This window comes from Panthera uncia (assembly GCF_023721935.1).
Source record: "Panthera uncia isolate 11264 chromosome A1 unlocalized genomic scaffold, Puncia_PCG_1.0 HiC_scaffold_17, whole genome shotgun sequence".
In the NCBI taxonomy this organism is placed as follows: domain Eukaryota; kingdom Metazoa; phylum Chordata; class Mammalia; order Carnivora; family Felidae; genus Panthera; species Panthera uncia.
In genome coordinates, this window is record NW_026057577.1 from 152,353,138 (window position 1) to 152,373,439 (window position 20,302).

General features: G+C 54.5%; 1 protein-coding gene across 1 annotated transcript in view; it reads left to right on the top strand.

Moving 5' to 3' along the window:
- The window catches only part of PLEKHG4B (pleckstrin homology and RhoGEF domain containing G4B), a 58,960-nt gene extending 38,832 nt beyond the window's left edge, over positions 1 to 20,128 (top strand). The window contains exons 6-18 of the mRNA XM_049648934.1: positions 438 to 453; positions 623 to 765; positions 1,465 to 1,603; positions 5,098 to 5,843; positions 8,321 to 8,573; positions 10,287 to 10,376; positions 10,454 to 10,684; positions 11,873 to 12,043; positions 12,642 to 12,822; positions 13,392 to 13,499; positions 13,971 to 14,231; positions 17,382 to 17,518; positions 19,177 to 20,128. Coding sequence (XP_049504891.1) covers positions 438 to 453; positions 623 to 765; positions 1,465 to 1,603; positions 5,098 to 5,843; positions 8,321 to 8,573; positions 10,287 to 10,376; positions 10,454 to 10,684; positions 11,873 to 12,043; positions 12,642 to 12,822; positions 13,392 to 13,499; positions 13,971 to 14,231; positions 17,382 to 17,518; positions 19,177 to 19,182 — 2,482 coding nt within the window. The 3' untranslated portion in view covers positions 19,183 to 20,128. The remainder of the gene's footprint in view (positions 1 to 437; positions 454 to 622; positions 766 to 1,464; positions 1,604 to 5,097; positions 5,844 to 8,320; positions 8,574 to 10,286; positions 10,377 to 10,453; positions 10,685 to 11,872; positions 12,044 to 12,641; positions 12,823 to 13,391; positions 13,500 to 13,970; positions 14,232 to 17,381; positions 17,519 to 19,176) is intronic.
- Positions 20,129 to 20,302: the final 174 nt, after the last annotated feature.

Consider the following 20,302-nt stretch of genomic DNA (forward strand, 5'->3'; position numbering starts at 1 on the left):
TTTTATTTTATTTTATTTTATTTTATTTTATTATATTATTTTATTTTATTTCACAGGTAGGCAGGTGGGAACATAGAGGCTTAGCCAAATCCACCATTCTTAGCAGAGATTTTCAAACCCTTTTTGATTTGTAAATCCCTTTCACTTAGCAAAAGACTTCCAAAAAACCCACTTCCTCCCCATTGTGACCAAAAAAATCCCACCATGCCCAGAAGAGAAACAACACCACTATATTTGTTGGTGTGCCACCGAGACCTGAGTGATTGCTACTGGGACACAGAAGTGGACTGTCCAGAAGGACCTCAACAGCCCAGAGACCTGGGGCTGAGATGCCTTGGGCTTTCCAGGGTGTGTGGGTGAGGTCTGTGCATCGCTGTCCAAATGCCAGGCTCTCCTGCTGCCAAATTTCAAGCTTCCCTCCTTTCTCTTGCCCCAAGTTTCACCCATCCTTGGGTGAGAGCATCTGGGACTCCGTTGCCTTCCTGCTGGGGCCGATGTCAAGTGTGGGCACGGCCAGCCCACCCTGCTTTCAGCTTGACTGATAAACACGGGAGTGCGGGTCACACTCCAACGCTCCTCAGGGAGGAGGCGGTTCTATGTATGCTTCTCCCACCCCGTGCAGGAGGTCACAGACCTAATCAGCCAGCACAAGGAGACAATGAAATGTGTGCTGGAAGACGCACTGCTGGTCGCCCTCCGCTTGGAGGGTGGCACTGTGCTGGCGCGGCTGAGGAGGGAGCAGCACGGTGCCGGCCAAGACTGCCGGTGAGTGTCTTGCTGGGGCAGCGCGTCCCAGGGGTGACGCCTGTCTCTGTCACACGCAGCGTCTCCCAGCTGTTCAAACTTCCTTCCTTCTGGCAGGCACTCTTTGGACGGGAGCCTGTCTACACTTGTATCCTCTAAGGAAAAAGTAGCAGGTTCCTTGGAATGCTCAAGTGGAGGGCAAAACTCATCATAATGGGATTCAGGGATTCAGCAGTCAGAAGTCCTGACCGAATGCTTCTCTGACTCCGTCCTGGGGTGCCACTCGTTCACTTTTCCCTACCCCTACCACCTCGGAGGCACCTGCACTCGTGGCTCCTGGGCTCGTTCCTGTTCCTGCTGTGGCTGTGGACCTCCTTGGGGCATTGTTTGTGTCAGATGCGAGGGATGCAAAGAGGGCGGTTGTGACTCTTTAACTTGGGGTATGTTTAGCATAGTAACAAGTTTCAAAACTGAAAATGCTGGATCCATTTTTCTTTTTTTTTTTAAAGATTTCTTTTTTTTTAATGTTTATTTATTTTTGAGAGACAGAGACAGAACACAAGTGGAGGAGGGGCAGGGAGTGAGGAGGACACAGATTCTGAAGCAGGCTCCAGGCTCTGAGCTGTCAGCACAGCTGTAGGTTGTCACCAGCAGCACGTTCGCTGGGTGATTGCCTGTGAACAACTAGTGGTCACGGGTTGCTCTCTGACACTCTTCCAGGGATGCCATCGAGGTTGCCTCCAGGCTGTACGATCAAGTAGACGAAGAGGTCCACAAGGTGGTCCTTGCCTCCAACAGGTGTCTGCAGGAGCTGGAGAGGCTACGGGAAGCGAGGGTGCTCCAGGAGGGACAAGGGCAGGTAAGTGCTTTCAGTCAGAGGAACCAAAAGAGAAAAACGTTTTGAAACCCTGCACCTGAAATAACCGATGTTAACGTGCAGTGTGTTATAATCCGGAACTTTTCTCCGTGTACATATGCATGTAAAAGCTTTTCAGAAGCCTGCACACATTCTTGCTTAAATCCTTGTGCTTTTGTCAGCCACTCTTTCCATGTAAGTGAATGTGACACAGGAGCCCACGCACAGCCAGCGGTCCGTGTAAGGCAAGGCCAAGAATGGCTGGAGGCCCATGTGTCCCTTTGGGGCAGTTAGGGTTGGGGGGATGGCCACTGGCAGGGCATCCCCAGGCTCAACCCCCAGCAAGCACAGTGGCATGTGGAGGCCTCCCGTGGCTCCGGCTCTCCTCATATACATCAGTGACTGCATTTTCGCACTTCGTGATCGTTTGCTGTGGACAGGTTCCTAGGCTTGAGACGGCTGGGTCAGGGCCCACAGTGTCTGAGGTTTGTACACATTTGCCAAATGGTCCTGCAAACAGCCTGCCCAATTTAGATTCTCAGCAGCAGCCTGGAGCACCCCTTCCTCACTGAAGTGAAAAGAAGTACCTCCTCCTTGTTTGCATTTGGGTTTCTTATGCTAGAGGTGAACTCTTTCTTCATCTGTTTATTGTTATTTTTACTTATTCTCTAACAAATGGCTTTTCCCTGCACTGGCCAATTCCTGCAGGTCAGAAGTTTTACTACTAGGCATATTACTCACACTGAGCCTCCGATTATGTGGCAAATGTGTTCCCCAGCTTGTCATTGTCCCTCAACTTTGCTTGTGATTGAAATAGCTTTTGCTACCTTAAGGTCACAGAATGACTAATATAGTCCATCATAAGACTTTCATGGTTTGAATTTTCCCAATTACATCTTCCATCCAACCAGAATGTTTTTCATGAGGTTGGAGGTGGGATCCCGTCCCTGAGGGGCCTCTGCCCCATTGATCATTTCCCACTCTTCTGCCCAGGGGCTCTCATGCTGCTTGTGTTTGTAAAAACCCAGATTGGACATTTTTCTATATGACTCTGTCCACAAAGAGTGTGTGCTGATCTCTCTTCTCTGCATGTGCATCAGTGTCACTAAGTATGGTTATGTGGCCTTGGACCCAGCCCGTCACCACGTTGGTGAAAACCTCTTCTTGGGCCCCTAACAACCAGGTGTCCTTGGCATTGCTATCTAACGAGAACATGCATGAAAATAAAGTCTTAACCCCCAACGTGTTCACTGTTCATGAGTGATCTTGCCACGGGATGCTGTGTGGTGCAGGCAGGGCCACCATCAGCCCCTCCGGCTCCCACAGGCAGCCCCTCAGGGTCCTACTGCCACCAGCCTGAAGAGGATTCTAGGGTATGCTTAGCATAGTAACAAGTTTCAAAACCGAAAGTTCTGGATTCATTTTTCTTTCTTTTTTTTAAACAAGGTTTCTTTTTCTTTTTTTTTCTTTTTTTTTTTTTTTTTTTTGCATAGTAACAAGTTTAAAAATGGAAAGTTCTGGATCCTTTTATCTTTCTTTCTCTTTTAAAAAAGATTTCTGTTTTTTGCATAGTAACAAGTTTAAAACCAAGACGTTCTGGATCCTTTTTTCTTTTTTTTTAAAGAAGATTTTTTTTTTTTTTTTTTGCATAGTAACAAGTTTAAAAACGGAAAGTTCTGGATCCTTTTTTTCTTTCTTTCTTTTTAAAGAAGATTTCTTTTTTTTGCATAGTAACAAGTTTAAAAATGGAAAGTTCTGGATCCTTTTTTCTTTCTTTTTTTTTTAAAAGAAGATTTCCTTTTTCTTTTTTTAATGTTTATTTTTGAGAGAGAAAGAGAGACAGAGTATGAGCAGGGGAGGGGCAGAGAGAGAGGGAGGGAAACATAGAATCGGAAGCAGGCTCCAGGCTCTGAGCTGTCAGCACAGACCATGAGATCATGACCTGCACCTGAGACGGCGCTTAACTGACTGAGCCACCCAGGCACCCCTGGATCTATTTTGCAGCGGATCTTAATTTCCATTTATAAACCATGAAAAAGTTACAAATCTGAGCCATGGAGACTTGTGGTCAACCCTCTTCAACCAGAGCATGTCGATTCCCATCCACAGACTGAAGGGAGCGTGTGTGTAAAAGCAGGGGCCACGGATCTTGTGGCGTGGCCTCCGTTGCTATGCAGCTGCTTCTGATTTATTCAAGGTGCACCGCTTGTGTGCATCAGGATGGGGTGTGCGGGCTGTCGGAACCAGGTGAGCCAGTGCCTGAGTGGCATCTGCTGCTTCCTGTGTCCCCACGATCACAGAGCTGGACTCCTTCACATGGTTAAAAATAAAGCCTTGTTTTTCCTACATAGATCAAATTGTGGTTTGAAAAAGGAGAGAAATTCCTGGCCTCGTGGAGCTGCTCTGTCTTGAGAACACGCAGCAGCGGTGGGGGTACTAGACCTTCCACGACAGGCTGATGGCATGCACACAACAGAGGACACACACGCAAGAGCAGAGTAAGCACCAGGCTCATGCTGGTAGTTTGCTCCTTGGACGACTGCAGTGTTGTCAGAAATATTGCAGCTGGTAGAGAACAGCTCCCAAGGCACAGGGAAAGCGACCCTGGACTTGAGAAGGTGGCTGCGCACCGTGTCCAGCTGGGCTGAGCAGAGGGAGGGGGAGCTGGCCGGGGGGCCCACCTCTCCGACTTCTGTGAGGCTGTGAGAGACCCAGCGGAATCACCTCCAGGGAATCTGCATGTGCTGTGGACATTAAGTGAGCACCGTCCCCTGCGGGCCTGAGTGGGTCAAGCTCTGAGACAGCTGGCCAGCATGCCCCAGCACTGCACCCCAGGCTCTCAACCACCATGTGAGGAGTTTATTTATTGTACCAGGCAGAGAGGCAGAACGAACATGTGAACTTTTCTCCGCTTACCGGCTCAGCTATAAAAGTCCACTTATTGCCAGAGACCCCCAAACAGTCGCTGCAACACAGCCCATGGCTGGAAATTCACCAGCACCCCAGAATTGTCTGGCTGTTAGGGCTGCCGGGGCCAGAGCCCTCAGGAGCACAGCTCCTTGAGTGGGATCCAAGCGGTCAGGGAAGGCCAGGGCAGGGGTAGGAACTCTGTCCCTCCCACTGCCACGGCCTCTCACACCCGTCAGAAGTGTGGAATCGCTGATTTCATGGTCTGTCCAGCCCTGGCATCCCGGGGCCCTGGGACAACCCCACGTGCTGCTCTTGGGGACTGTGGAGGATTCAGACCCCTTTGAGCTCATGCACAAAATCGTCTTGCCTACTCTCGGGCCGAGTCTGGCCAGCAGCTGCCTCTGTGGGCAGAGGGGTCTTCCTCTTGTTCTGACCATCTGGCTCTCCCTGGTGCTATCTTGATATGGAGAACCTGGAGAGCAGAAGGAGCATGACCTGGGTTCACCTGAGCTGTCCGTCGGCTACGTGAGTTCGGGTGGGGCCGACAGTGCTCCCCTGCCCTGACCAGCACCCTCTTTGCTGTGTAGGTGGATGGGTGGATGCCGCAGTGTCTGGAACAGCTGGGTCCCGAGCCGGTCACTGAGTATCCGAAGAGCTGTCGCCAGGAGGCCACAGAGCTGACTGCGTGGAGTTTCCCCGGGGCGAGCACGGTGGGGGCAGGCCTGGGCAGCTGGCGGGCACTGCCGCAATGGCACAGCTCGTGGCTGCAGAGCCAGCAGAGTCGACTCTGCTTCCAAGGGGCCCTTTCTGGGGCTCCCCCCGACCCTGGGGCCCCACCTCTGGGCCCGAGCCCCCTGCAGTACGAGCTTCCCCGGAGGGCTGAGAGGAGGCACTGTGAGCCTTCTTGGATCCCCCACGCTGATCCGGAGGGCCACACTGGGGAGCGTGCCCAGCTGCTGCCCGGCCTCCCCGAACAAGCCGCTCTCTGCGGGCAGGAGGGTGAGCACCCGGCCCCAGACAAGAGCCCTGCCTGCTCCTCCGAGCCCATCCACACACCCACAACCCACACCAAGAAATATCCCCTGAAGAAAATCATGAGGAAAACACAAAGCTTTGAGATTCCACAGCTTGACAGTGGCCCCCGGGACTCCCCCTGGCCAGGCCACACTGGGCTTCTCATCAGGGGCCTGGAGGTGACCAGCACTGTGGCCTCAGAGAAGCAGCCCCCACCGAGGCCACATGCCGAGAGCCCCCTGGGTACTCGGACCCGGAGCCTGTCCTCTCCCTCCAGGATCCACCCATCCGAGGAGGACAGGAGGAGGCAAACAGGAAGGTGAGGTGAACGTCCTCCAGCCTTTGGGCCTCGCGGTCAGTGGGGTGCCAGAGAGCTGAAGCCGCTAAATGCACTTTCGCAAAATAGTAAATCCACAAACATCTCTCCAGGCACCTTGTCCTGTCCAGGCAGCACACTTGTGTTCGATTTTAGGCAAGATGTTTTTTACCTCCTGTGTTCAGGACGGTCATCGAAAACTGCTTCCTATTTCGTAGCCCACCCGCTCTCATCATTTGAGGCCAATTATAGAAAATCACAATAAGCAAATCACACCTACAATGTGAACAAATTACCTTAAGAATTACTTTGAAAAAAAAGAAAAGCCTTTCAGCGTTGAGGTGAGAAGTAGGTGTGTGCTTTTATCCATTGCCCAAATGATGTCTGTATTAACTTGTTAAATGTTTAAGAAGATATTTGTAAAAACATACTCGTTATTCACGGTAGGATTAAAAAGTGGGCAAGAACTGTGCCCCATGCTAAGGACAGGCAGTGAGTCTCACCGGGCACCACGGCCTGCCCCTCGGGTTCTTAGTCCATTTTTATAGTGAGCAGGGTGGGCCACGGGTGGGCTGTCGTGGTCTTCCTTGCCCATTTGGTTGGCGGACGTGTTTCCTCCTCACGCAGAGAACACCTCTGACCCGAGACGATCACCGAACACTCTCCTAAAACGCACGTCTGTGTTTCAGACTCCAGGCGGTTACAGTGCACCTAGTTCAGGGAGGAACCTTAGGCGGAACAGGAAGGTTCCATTGGGGAGCACATGAGGTGGGTCTCCCTGGGGGTTGGGATCCCTGGGAAGGCTCCAGGAAGAACCACTCTCCACCTCCCCGGAGCTCATCTGAAAGCTCGCGGAGGCACAGAATGCCCTCCACTCGCTGAGAGCCCCCCTGGTCACCTGCAGTGGACGTCCTCGGTCTGGAGGGAACAGGTTTGGGTAGCCATCCTGCCTTGCCCCCGGGGACGGGTACCCTCTTCCACCTTACATGATCCACGGACCCACCAACCCAAGGTTCGGTAGCAGATTCCACGGCACACCAGAGACGGAGCGCTTCCTCCTCAGGCAGGAGAGAACATGTAACCCTACCTCCCATGAAAACCCTGGCCCTTCTGCCAGTTGTCCAGATACAGTTCCTGTCACTTGGTCCATTTCCCCACATCTCTCTAGCCATTATTTCCTAGAGAGTCAATTTCCAATTAACTTGTTCCAAACCCCCAGACCATGCTAGTTTTGTTTCTGAGTATTTAAGGGTGCTTATACTGGGCAAATGTTGACAGGTGGTGTGCTGTGGGTACTGGGGCCTTGGGTTGACTGGGGGCACCTCCAGGCCACATGTCCCAGCAGTACCACGAGGTCTGCGTGCTCCCAAGCAGCCAGCACGTGCCGCCCCCTGAGAAACAATAGGTATTTGTAAATCTGTTATGTGAGTGTGATAAGGAACAGGCACGCCAGCTGCAAATGGGGTGCATTCGGCAGCATTTCTGACCACAGGCGTCTTTCCTATCATTGGTTGCTTTTCATTGTTTTCCATTTAAAAAAAACAACAAGTAAATACAAGTAATGGCAAAAAAAGATCTACCAGCCCCCATTAGTATTATCGAGATTGAGTAATGTAGGGAGGTTGCTGGCAGAATGCTGTCAAACTGGGGTAAGACTTTTGTGCCTCATTACTAGCAGGGTGGGGCTCCCAGTTCACCAGCTCTTCTCGGTGCCTCCAGAAGTGCTGTGTGCAGCAGAGACATGGCCCCTGCTTGGACCACACCAGCAGGAGCCCAGGGAACCCTCTGCATGGCAGGGAAGAGTCAGCCTCCCCACTGCTGCCCTCCTTTGCTCCGTCCTGGGCCCACCTGCTCCGCATCTTCTACTCCAGCAGCTTCTCTTCGGCCTCTGGGTCAGATGTCTCTACAGCATAAAGCTGAGTTTTCAGAAATCCCTTCTGGTAGGTTAGCAGTCCGTGTGCATCAGAAACCCTCTTCTCATAAATCCTCACCACAGCCTTCTATGCAGTGTTCAGATCTCCCTACTCCCAGAGCTCTCCATGCAGAGGGTGCCAGAATCAAGCCACCTGTGAATGAGAAACCTCACAACTCTGGGTTGGAGTTAGGGGGCCTGGGAATCTCTCCTTTTCACTTTCCGAAAGGATCTTTTGTCCCAAAAGGCCGTGATCAATAATACAGAAATGTTTCGTGCAACCAGTTTGTTTCTAATCACGTCCCTGCCCCGTTTTTCTCATCTCATTCATCACGTCAAAGGAGCAGCTCCAGGGAACAGAGCACACTTGACAGCATTCGTTGCTGAACAGAAAACTTAATCACAAAGGTTCTCCTGCCCACGAATAGTCATGTTTATTCCTCTGGGTTTGCAGAGCATTCTCTTTCTGTGTGAAGCAGCAACAGCGCGGACGAAGGGTCTCTCGAGGCCTGGAGTAAAGCTGTGACCCGTGCACAGCTGAGTGGCCACCTGCTTCTCTGTCTTCCAGCAGCCGACTGCAGCACATAATGGCCGAGATGGTTTCCACAGAGAGGGAGTATGTCAGGTCCTTAGGATATGTCATCGACAACTATTTTCCAGAAATGGAAAGGACAGACCTGCCTCAGGACCTTCGAGGGAAGCGCAGCATGATCTTTGGGAACCTGGAGAAGCTCTATGACTTCCACCGCCAGCATTTCCTCGCAGAGCTGGAGCGCTGCCAGCCCTGCCCCTTGGCAGCGGGCCGCGGGTTCCTGAGACACGTGAGTCCCTCCCTCCTGGGCGCTGACACCAGTGTGGTAGACCGAGGTGCCATCAGCCCAGGTCGCCCTTGGAGAGGCTGGGTCTGGTGACGCCCACGTTTTGGATCCTTTGGATCTGTCTGCAGACCAGACATAGGCAATGTGTCACTAATAGTATGTAAGACCTGCCAATAAACAGATGACCAAAATAGACAAGACGCTTGTGGGTCTGATCGTACTGGATATTTTGCTCCGTGTCCCCTGAAGGCACCCTTGGCTCCCCCAAACCGTATGACACTGGGGGCTTCACCTGCATCATCACCCCTAATTCTGTCGAAAGCCCCACTTCTCACTTAAGGTAATTGGCCAACAGCACCTCCCCCAATCAGCTTGCTTCCTGTACTTAGGAGCCCCCCTGGTCCCCCGGCAGGTGGAGCCCGGGCCAGCCCAGGGAGCTCCGAGCCAGTCCAGTCGGACTTTTGACAGAGGTTCATGGAGTGTGCACGTTAACTCGAGAAAGGCTGCTCTCTCCTTGATAAGTGTCTTCTCAGCAATGAATATGGGATGTCTCCCTATCTGCGTCTTTAATAAAATTCTTAATTCACTCTGAAAAGAAAATGCTTTTGCCAAATTACCAAGTAGTGTTCTAGGTACTGGGGACCTAGTGGCATCTGTGTTGTGGGCAGATGAGACACTGACCTCAGCGTTATTATGTAAATTACCACAACAGAAATGTCCAAGGATGAAAGAAATCCCATGTGGCATCTTGTTTTAAAATTTAAGCTCAAGTTAGTTAGCATACCTTGTAGTGTTGGCTTCAGGAATAAACCCTGCTTACCCGTCGCTTACATACGACACCCCATGCTCATCCCAATAAGCGCCCTCCTAGCCCATCCCCCACCTACCTACCTCCAAAATACCTCTCTGTATTTAAGAGCCTCTTATGGTTTGCCTCTGTCTCTTTTTATCTTATTTTTCCTTCTCTTCCCCTATGTTCATCCGGTGTGTTTCTTAAATTCCACATATGAGTGAAATCATATATCTGTCTTTCTGTGACTGACTTATTTCACTTAGCATAATACCATCTAGTTCCATCCACGTTGTTGCAAATGGCAAGGTTTCATTCTTTTTGATGGCTGAGTAGCATTCCATTGTGTATATATACCACGTCTTCTTTGTCCATTCATCAGTCAGGTGACATTTGGGCTCTTTCCATAACTTTGGCTACTGTTGATAATGGTGCTATAAACATTGGGGTGCATGTGCCCCTTCGCACCCGCACTCCCATTTCCTTTGGATAAACACCTAGTAGTGTAATTGCTGGGTCGTAGGATAGTTCTATTTTTAATTCAGCTATTTCTAAGAAGGTGCTTTTAGCCGTAAGGTGAACTCTGTTGTTTTATATGATCGACAACGGTGAGAATTTTACCGGTTGACACAACTTTGGTTCTTGACCATTAAATGAACAAAGGCTCTCCATGCCCCTTCCCAGGCCAGCCTCATGAGGACTCCCTCTCCCTCTTCCCCCAAACCCTATATGGTAAAGACCGATTCTAGAACTCTGGCCCCGAGCCGAGCAGGCCCCGCAGGCTGGGAAGCCTAGAAGATTGTAGTGCAGCACCGAGGCTCCTTCTGTCACGCCCACAGGGGGACTGAACACGGAGGGTGAGCAGAGAGGCATAGACTCTGACCCCAGCCCCCGACTCAGATGCATGGTGCCCTCCCCTTTTGCAGGAGGAACAGTTTGGCATGTACGCGCTTTACAGCAAGAACAAGCCCCGGTCAGATGCTCTGCTCTGCAGCCACGGCAACGCCTTCTTCAAGGTCACCCCCCCCCCCCCGCGAGCCGCGCCGCCCCCCACCCGGCCCAGGGGCTGACCCTCTCACCCTGGCCTTTGCAGGACAAGCAGCGGGAGCTGGGAGACAAGATGAACTTGGCCTCCTACCTGCTGAAGCCCGTGCAGCGTATGGGCAAGTACGCACTGCTTCTCCAGGACCTGGCCAGGGAGGCCAGCTGCTGCCCTGCCTGGGAGCAGGAGCTGGGCGAGCTCCGGGCTGCCGAGGGTGTGGTCCGCTTCCAGCTGCGCCATGGCAACGACCTGTTGGCGATGGATGCGGTCCGAGGCTGTGATGTAAGTGCCCTGAGGCCCTGATGGGCTCTCAGGAGTTCAGGAAAGATGTGGCCTGGTGTCAGAACACATCCGCTTCCCTTTGGGGAAGTCTCCCGAAGCTTGAGAACTCTCAAGAGGCTGCCAGGCGAGGGGAGCAGAGAGCGGCTTCCCGTCCAGGTGACTGGAGCAGCAGCTGCAGGGTGTGAATGGCAGGCCATCTGTTTATTAGGGCTCCTTGAGGACAACTGGATGCATGGAAATGTGGGCCATCGGGCTTGGGGCAAGCCAACATTGGCTCGTCCCATGCTGCCAGCCTCTCTGCTGGAGTGCTGAGGGCCGGCATCCATGCCCCACCCCACCCCAGTAGCATGGTAGGACCAGCAGAGGCAGAAGAGGAGCCCTTTCTCTGGCAGAGCCCCTTATGTCTGACATTCAGAGGGACAGCCCCAGAATTCCCAGCACAAAATGAAACTGTGGGTGCCCTGCTTAAAAACAGCACTAAGAGTTTCATGAGCAGTAATCTGAGCGCGGGCCCTTCTGGCCACCAGGATGCAGCACAGCCCCCAGGCCACCACCCATATGGATGTCCTCCTACTGCCAACGCTGGGCACCTGCAAGGTGAGCTGGCCTGTGCGTGGGCTTGGCTAGGGATGTGCCCACGTCCTGCCCTGCCTCTTCAGCCACGCAGACTAGCAGGAGCCCCGACCCTGAGGGTTTGGCACCAGTTACAATGTGTGGGTTTTTCCCCCACACATCCGAGCAATTCTCAGATACCAGCTGGATGTCCTATAATGCAACTCAATGCTGACACCATCTGCCTGGACATAGCATGAGACCCCCACAGGTGAAGGGCTCCCCTTCCTGTGGCAAAGGTCAGAACCCAGAGAAGCAGTGTACTTATGACCTCACCAGTGTACCGTAAAGGGCACAACTCAGGAACAGCCAGATGGAAGAGAGGCACAGGGCCAGGTGCATGGAAACGGGTGCAGAGCTTCTGTGCCCCCTCTGAGCGTCTCACCTCTTCACCAAGCAGTAAGCTCTCAAAGCCTGTCTTTTGGGGTTGTATGGATGCCTCATTATAGGACTCATTGATTGAGTCACTGGCCGTTGGTGATCAATTTCACCTCTAGCCCCTCTCCCCTCTCCGGGGGCCGAGGTGGGGTCGGGTCAGGTCCCACTGTCCCTGAGGGAGGCTGGTTCCATCTGCAGGTAAATCTGAAGGAGCAGGGGCAGCTGAGATGCCAGGACGAGTTTATCGTCTGCTGTGGAAGGAAAAAGTATCTGAGGCACGTCTTCCTCTTTGAAGACCTCATCCTGTTTAGCAAGACCAAAAAGGTGGACGGAGGCTACGACACCTACATGTACAAACAGTCCTTCAAGGTAACACGCCTGCCTCTCACCGGACGCCGCTGGGTGTCAGGTCCTGGTCTGCTGGGTGTGAGCAGGGACACGTGCTATCTGTTGTTTTCTGTGATTCTGTGTCTGGGCTTCGAAAACCTCAGACCTTCAAAAACTGCAAGGAGACACTTGTCCTTTATAGTTCCATGTACTGGTTCAGTGGCTGGAAAAAGTCTCCTCAATCGGAAACTCCATTTCAGATTTTGGCATGTCTATAGGTGTGGCCCTCACCTGACTGAGCTTCTGAGCTCCTGAGAGGGTCCCACAACCACAATGCCTTACCTGCCCATGCCAAGGAGCATATCAGGGAGGGTTCTGTAGTCCCATCCGGTGTGGCAACCACAGAACCTTCTAGTCTGGCCTTCCTTTCTCCAGTGGGGGAACTGAGGCCCCAAGAGGGAGCCATTGCACATGATTGGAACCCGGTTCATCCACTGGGCGCCAGGCCTGCCTCATCCCTACCATTTGATGTCTGGGTGAAGAGACTCCCAACACTGAGGCGCTGGGGTCAGTCAGCCGGGGAGTGGTCAGTTGGATCAATGGTTGCTGATGCGGCTGCCACTCACTGCTTGTGGTGCAGACAGCCGAGATTGGGATGACGGAGAACGTCGGAGACAGTGGCTTGAGGTTTGAGATCTGGTTCCGCAGACGGCGGAAATCCCAGGACACCTACATTCTCCAGGCCAGCTCTGCAGAGGTCAAGACAGCCTGGACCCACACGATAGGGCAGATCCTGTGGCGGCAGGCTCTGCGGAACAGAGGTGGGCCAAAAAGGGCTATCCAGAGCCAGCTCTGTGTCTAGGGGTCTGGCCTTGGAGTAGAGGTTTGGGGCCAGGGGTTAGGGGCTAAGTTCAGGCCAGGGGTATGGGGTCAGGGGTTGCGGTCAGGGGTTAGGGGGTTGGACCTGGGTAGGTGCTTGGGGCCAGTTTGGGCCAGGTGGCCCTTGGAGAGCTCTAGGCCCAGGTGGCCCCTGGGAGGCCCCTTCAGTCAGCACCATTTATGTGGAAGTGGCTGGATCCTTCCATCAGCACACAAACACGTATTTCCCCTTTACTCATGTATAAACAAGACCCCTGTCCCCACACCACGGCAATTCCAGAGATGTCATGACAAAGCACCATGCCCTCCTGGATGATAGCACACTGTTGTCTCCCTGAAGGTGAGGGACCTCTTCTGTAAGGCCCTATGCTCCATGTACCAGGACCCCACCTAGGTTTCTGCCCCGACATGCTCCTGGTCTGGATTGATGGCGTTGGGTGCAGAGCATCAACAGGTGTGGTGTCAAAGCCAAGCCATTGCTTGGAAAATGTCCTACCTGCTTCTGTTTTAGAGCTCAGAATGCAGGAAATGGTGTCAATGGGGATGAGCACCAAACCGTTCGTGGACATCCAGCCCAGCGATGCAGCCATAAGTGATCGGGCCGTCAAGAAGGGGGCAGGTATGGGGCGCCTGGGTGGCTCAGTCGGTTGGGCGTCCGACTTCGGCTCAGGTCACGATCTCGCGGTCCGCGAGTTCGAGCCCCGCGTCGGGCTCTGGGCTGACAGCTCGGAGCCTGGAGCCTGCTTCCGATTCTGTGTCTCCCTCTCTCTCTGCCCCTCCCCCGTTCATGCTCTGTCTCTCTCTGTCTCAAAAATAAATAAACGTTAAAAAAAAAAAAAAAAGAAGGGGGCAGGTAATGTGGCCTCAGCCCTCACTCTCACTCTGTTCCGCCGACTCAGACTCAGGTCCTGGCGCTCACTGTGGGCCCCAAGGGCCAGGACAGTGGGCTGGATGAGTGGTGGTCACATCATGCCTGACATGACTGCAGTGAGAGGGACCTGGTCAGTTTTCAGATGGCCATTTCATTCTCGAGTCTGGACTACGCTTTTGGAGCCAAAACCGGACCGACCTGCTTTCTGTCCCCTTCCAGAGTCATGGACGCGAGCACCCATAGCCGTGCCCCCCTGTGACCACGCCACCTCCTTTAAGAGGCCACACTCTACCATCTCAGACAGCAGCACCTCCTCCTCTGGCAGCCAGTCCTCCTCTGCCCTGGGGCCACCGGGCCTGCATGCCACTGCCAGCCCAGCCCTGCGGAGCTCTGCCTCCTGCCCCTGGCCGTACGACATGCGCACCTGCTTCGAGGAGGAAGATGAGCTGGAGCAGGAGACCGGGAGCCAGCCTTCCATGAGTGAGTGTACTTAGCACTGGAGCCTGCACGCCCCGGCCTCTGACAGCCGGTCCTGGGCGTGGGGGGGGGCAGTTCACGGGCTCATTGATCTCCCTTGCTCCTATGTACTTCCAAAAGTTTTCAAACGCATTCTGATTTTTCTTTATAAAGAAAAATTTGTTAAAAAAACAAACACCAAAAACTTTTACTTCCATCCAAAATGAGGTAATAGGGGACAGATCTAAAACAAGCAAGCAAACAAAAACAAGACGAAACAAAACCTAAACAGACAAAAGATGAGAATCAAGATTTTGAGACATAGGACATCCAGCACCACAGGTAGTGACCTGAGAGGCAGGAATGTGATGTCACACATTCCTGTGATTGGTCCGATTTCTGCCCTGAGAGGGGTGCAGTGAGGGGAGCCTGCAGACCCCCAGTGGAGGAGGACAGACCAGGGGAGCCCCATGCAGTGTGAGCCCTCCAGGGTCTGGGCCCAGCAGAGTGCTGGTCAGCACCGCACCTGAGGAGGCCGCCCAGGCCTGAACCTCTGGGGGACTAAAGACCCTCCCACGGCACAGACAGCAGCAGCCCCATCCCGGGGCGGCTGCAGGTCCTCGGAAGGGCTTGCTCAGGGGAGGGCGTTGGACTGAAACTGCTGCTGAGCTGCCAGCACGTCACAGATGGAAGACGTTTGCCGGTAACCTCACTGCATCCTACAGCAAACCTCAGGGAAGTTTATAGGGTCACAGAAACATCCAGCAGCCAGCAGGGTAGACTCACACTGTCCCGTACCAGGCCTGCAACGATGTAGGAGACAGACCATGACAAGGGCAGTAATCAATCAGGCAACGTCAGCTGGAACTGACGTGACTGTTAGAATCACCGATCCTGGTGGTCACACCGTCATCCTGTGTCTCTGCTGTCCACCACATTAAGTCACAACAGGGAAGATAGGGTGGACTAAGCTTAGCAAGATAAAAGGCCACAATGCCCGAGGTGAACATGTCACTGGGTGGGGTTGCCAGAAAGTAAGACTTGACAGAAGAAAAGGTTAGTGATGTAGCAGTAGAAACTGTCCAAAATGACACAGAGAATCAAGGAAAAAGAGCAGTGAGCTGTGTGACAACTTCGAGCAGCCTGACAAACACGTACCAGAGTCCCCAAAGTGGAGGGACAACAAAACTCTGAGGGAACAATGGCTGAATATTTCCCTGACTTGATGAAGGGTGTAAACCCAAGGTCCCAAGAAGACCCCTGAACCCCAAGCACACAGAATGCGCGTTGTAAACTGTGGAAACCCAGTGACGACAGACATCTTGAAAACAGCCAGGGGAGCCGGCGTGTTCTGTGCAGAGGGACTTCTCACGGCGGACAACACGTTGGGCTGGCATTGTCTGACAACCATCGAGTTCAACGTGACAGATGTGTCTTTCAGGAATAGTGAAACAAAGCGAAACAACATGCTCGTGCATATGAAAGCTGTAACTGTTCCTTACCAGCAGACTCCAAGGAGAAGGGCAGTGACACGGGGGGGGGGGGGGGGGGGACAAAGGCTGAAGAAAGGAGGGCTCTTCTATTTAAATCTCTGTAAGAGACAGTGGCTGTTTGAACAGCACAGTGTCAAGAGAACACGGGGTTAACACGCCGAGGCCACGGTGTCTGTGTACATAGAACGTATGGAGATGTGGCGGTTCCCAGCTGTGTGGTTCTATATGATTGCTGAGGTGTGTAATACCACCAGGGACAGATTGTAAGTCGTTAGGTATACATTATAACCCCAAATGACCCCTAATATAACAAAGCAAAGATTTGCAACTAATATACCAACAGCGGAAATAAAATGGAACCCTAAGAAAAGCTCGATCCAAAAGAATGTAGAAAGAGGAGGAGAACAGAAAGACTAACGAGAAAATAGGGACAGAGGCTCAGCGTACCCGTGACCACAGGAGTATGCACGGGGCACAAGCAGCCTTCTGTGACTGACACACGTGTGCTGTGCAGACCGTGTCCATGCTGTCGGGCCTCACGGCCACCCACATGGGTCCCCCCCTTGTCCGACGGCGCACTGGGAGGCCTGCATTCTGAGAGCGCCGGCCTCCACGTGGAGGGATGGGTGTGTTGGCTGGGCCCACGGTGGTTGGTTTCTCGTCTCCTGTGTGTGGGGAATCACCACACACATGGTGTGGAGGGTCACGGGTGTCTGGTTTTCCACAGAAATCCTTCCCACAGCCCCAGTGAGGCCCTTCCTCGGCGACACTGCCTGGGACACACGTCCTCCCAAGCCCCCATTGTGCCACCATGACAACACCTCCGAGGGCACCGCTGACCACAAAGGCATGTCTGCCCAGATGGAGGCATCGTGCCTGAAGCCTGCTGGGGGTGCCCAGGTGTGCCAGGTGCCCCGCACCTGCTCAGAACAGCAGCAGCCACCTTCGTCGGGCCTGTGCTCTGGGCGGGCCCACAGGGAGCGTGGCTGGGGGTACACCCACGTCGCCAGCCCACAGCCACTGCGGTTTCCTGGTGCCGCCCTCCCTAGCTCCCATGTGGGCTGGTGCATCTCCCAGTGAAGCCCAGGTCTGGAGGTGGGGCTCTCTTCTCCTGCGATGTAAGACTCAGGCAAGAGTCTGTGCGGGAGGGCTCTGCCCAGCCGTCGTCAGCTCTGTGCAGAAATGGCCCTGTGATCCCCACGCAGAAGTGTGTGGGAAAGCCCACACCGGCCACACGGAGGTTGTGCCTATGCAGCAGGGCCGTGGCCGTGGCTCCGCCTGTGGTGATACGGTTCGGGCCCCCAGCAGCCCTTTAGGGCCGAGCCCTCATCCTGTCCTATTTATTTAAGCCGTGTGGCCCTTCTTGGGCCTCATTTTTTATTTTTCCCCTTTGACTGATGTGAGCCAGAGGCGTCCTGCTGGTGGAGAGGTCACCGGAGCACCTCCCTCCCTGTCTTCTCTGATTTCAGAAAAGCAGGGTCAGGAGACACTTGCTCATAAGGGTGTCCGCTTGCTCCGGCAGCACCGTCCCATCTGTTGTGACCCAGCCTCACAGGTGTCCCGTCATAACTCTGCGTGCATAACACGTGCCTCACTCTCTATTTACACGCTTCAGGGGGCCCTGAGTGCTGCGTGCAGAGGCAAGGGGGCCAGCCACCCCTAACCCAGCCCCTCTTTGCAGTGGCTGAGTGCACGTCGTTGGGGGCCGGTGGCCTCAGGCTCCCAGGGCTGTTCTCTGAGGAGGGCCCCCAGAGCACCTGCCCTGCTGTCCCCAGGAGGGGCTCCCAGCAGCAGCTCCACAGCCAGTTCACCACAACCGTGAGTACCCTCTCCTGAGACCTCCCTGTGAGAGGCCTGCCAGGCATGCTCAGGACCCGCCTGGGGACCCTGCTGGTGGGGCTTCCTGCTCAAGGGTTGGCCGCTCTTTGTCCTAGTCAGCAGGGGTGCCAGGCTACCGTTGGCAGCACAGGAGAGCCCGGACGCCGCTCAGGATGTTCACACAGGCACATCGCCCCGGAGAGGGCGGGACTGGGGTGACCAGGGCAAGAAGTGGGGGCGCCACTCAGACACAGAGCCCTTCTCAACCAACCTTCACCCAGCCCCGGGTCATACACCTATCCACTGCAGGAAGCACCATCCTGGTTCTGGGAGAACCCCCATTCCCCCCGACTCGTGAGAGCCGTCCCCCAGTTCTTAGGAGACACCCCCATTCCCCCACTCTGTGAGAACCGTCCCCCAGTTCTGGGGAGACACCCCCATTCCCCCACTCTGTGAGAGCCATCCCCCAGTTCTGGGGAGACACCTCCATTCCCCCCACTCTGTGAGAGCCGTCCCCCAGTTCTGGGGAGACACCCCCATCCCCCCCATTCCCCCCCTCTGTGAGAGCCGTCCCCCAGTCTGAGGGTATGCTGAGCCAAGAGTGTATGGAAGACAGGCCTTTGGCCCACACGCCCTAGATTGCTGGTGATGACCGGTGACCTGGGCTCTCATCGGTGATTGCCTCCCCTTCTGACAGCGGTTTGACTGGCAGACAAAACAGGCCCTAGGTGTGGGGCTGTCCCGGCTTCCCCGGAAGTAATGGGAGGGTTCTCTCGTCCACTGTCACCCTCAGATGCTGGACACGCCACCACCAGCCAGGGAGCCTGGGTGTCTCCGCCTTGTTCCATATGCTCCCACACACAGTCACGTGGCCGGACATTAACAGCCCCCCGGGAGGAGCACCCTGGCCAACGAGGCTGCTCCCCTGTTACCTCTGTTCCTGGACCAACCTCCCTGGGACCTCACTGCCTGTACCCCTGGGAACCACATGTCAAAGAGGGTGGCGTGGGGCTATTTCTGAGAGCTCAGGCATTCCTCCAAGAGGAAAGGGCCCGCAGACCCAGGCCCAGAGGCCTGGCCACAGAAGCTGATGGGGACCACTCCCACTTGCCCCAACCCCCGGACACCCCTTTGGAGTAGCTGCTGGGGAACCTGGCACCCTGTCCTTCTGAGAACTGGGTACCTCCCCAACACCCACTCATATAGCCCGTGCCCTGAGCCTTGCCCTGACCTCGCCAGTGCTGGCCCCAAGTGCTTCTTCTTCTTTTTTTTTTTTTTTTAATGTTTACTTATTTATTTTTTGAGAGAGAGAAAGCACAATCGGGAGAGGCAGAGAGAAGGGGAGAGAGAGAATCCCAAGCAGGCTCCACACTGTCAGCACAGAGCCTGATGTGGGGCTCGAACTCACGAACCATGAGATCACGCCCTGAGCCGGAACCAAGAGTCAGTGGCTTAACCGACCAAGCCCCCCAGGGGCCCCTCAAGTGCTTCTTAAAAATGGATGTGTGTCCATGAGTCTGAGAGCACCTTGCAGGGTACGAGGCCTCACGCAGCACCTCCCAGACAAGGACTCTGTGCTGTCCACGCCTCGGGCACCAAGCAGCTGGACTGGGGGGAGGCCTGTGGGGTACGAGTAACCACCCTCATTCTTTCCACAGCTGTGAGGTATTTGGATGAGACTCAGCCCAGGGAGAATCCCCGTCAGAGGGAGCAGAGGACCCTCGGCCCAGACCTGTGCCTGAGGTCTGGGAATGAGGCGTTCATGCTGGGAGCTCCTGATGCACCCCTACCGCAGCTGCTGGCCACCCCACCCTCAGCACGCCATGGGCCCTGCCTGCCTCGCCATCACCTGGCCTCCCTCCACTCCTTCTGGGGCTCCTCAACCCCAGTCCACAGGCTCAGAGGGCTAGCCGGCCCAGATCTCCACACCCGCACTGCTCTGAACTCCCCTGTGCTCCGAGGGCTGTGCCAAGGTTGGGGTGGAAACACACGGACCCCTGGTTCCGTTGGGGAGGTCCAAGCAGGCTTGGGGTCTCTCAGAGCAAGGTGGGCCCTCTGCAACCCTGTTTCCTGCAGTTCCAGGCCACACAGGCCCAGGGGCGACAGTCCCCTGGAGTAGCCCTCAGTGAGATGTGTCCCAGACACAGAGGGTGCCTCTGAGTATAATTGGAATGTTGGTTCTCTTTCCTTTTTAGCAAGGCATGTGTAGACAGTGGGGCTGCCAGTCACCACCTGTGGGCCTGGGTCCCAGGTTGGGGGGAGGGCACAGCAGCTAGGCCTGAGGTCTGGGGTGTAGAGAGCGCCCCAAGAGGACCACCCCTCTCCAAATGGAGCAGAATAATAATAAGCAGGGAAAGCCTAGGTAGACAGAAGACTTCAGTGAGTTTCCTGCTGCAGGTGTCTTCCCCATGAGACCCCCATTCTCCAGGCGGCAGCACCACCAGACCAGCCACCTGGAACAGGGGCGGGTGGACAGGCAGGGTCCACACCAGAGGGACTTTGCGACTTTGCCTTTCCCAGCTGCTTTGAGCTGTTTCCGTTGTTACTTTGTTTCAGTGCTGACTTGTTCCGAACTCCAGGAACATAAATAAATGGGACCTGTTTTTCTAAGACACGGTCACGCTGCTCTTACTTGGTTCTGTTGTGCCCAGGGACGTCACCAGCATGCGTCATCCAGGGAGCCTGGCTCCCGTGACTCTGCGGGGACATGCGCAGCGGGACCTTTGTCTGGGGTCTCCCCGGTCCACGCCCAGGGCCACGTTGCCCGCTGCAGCTCCCAAGCAC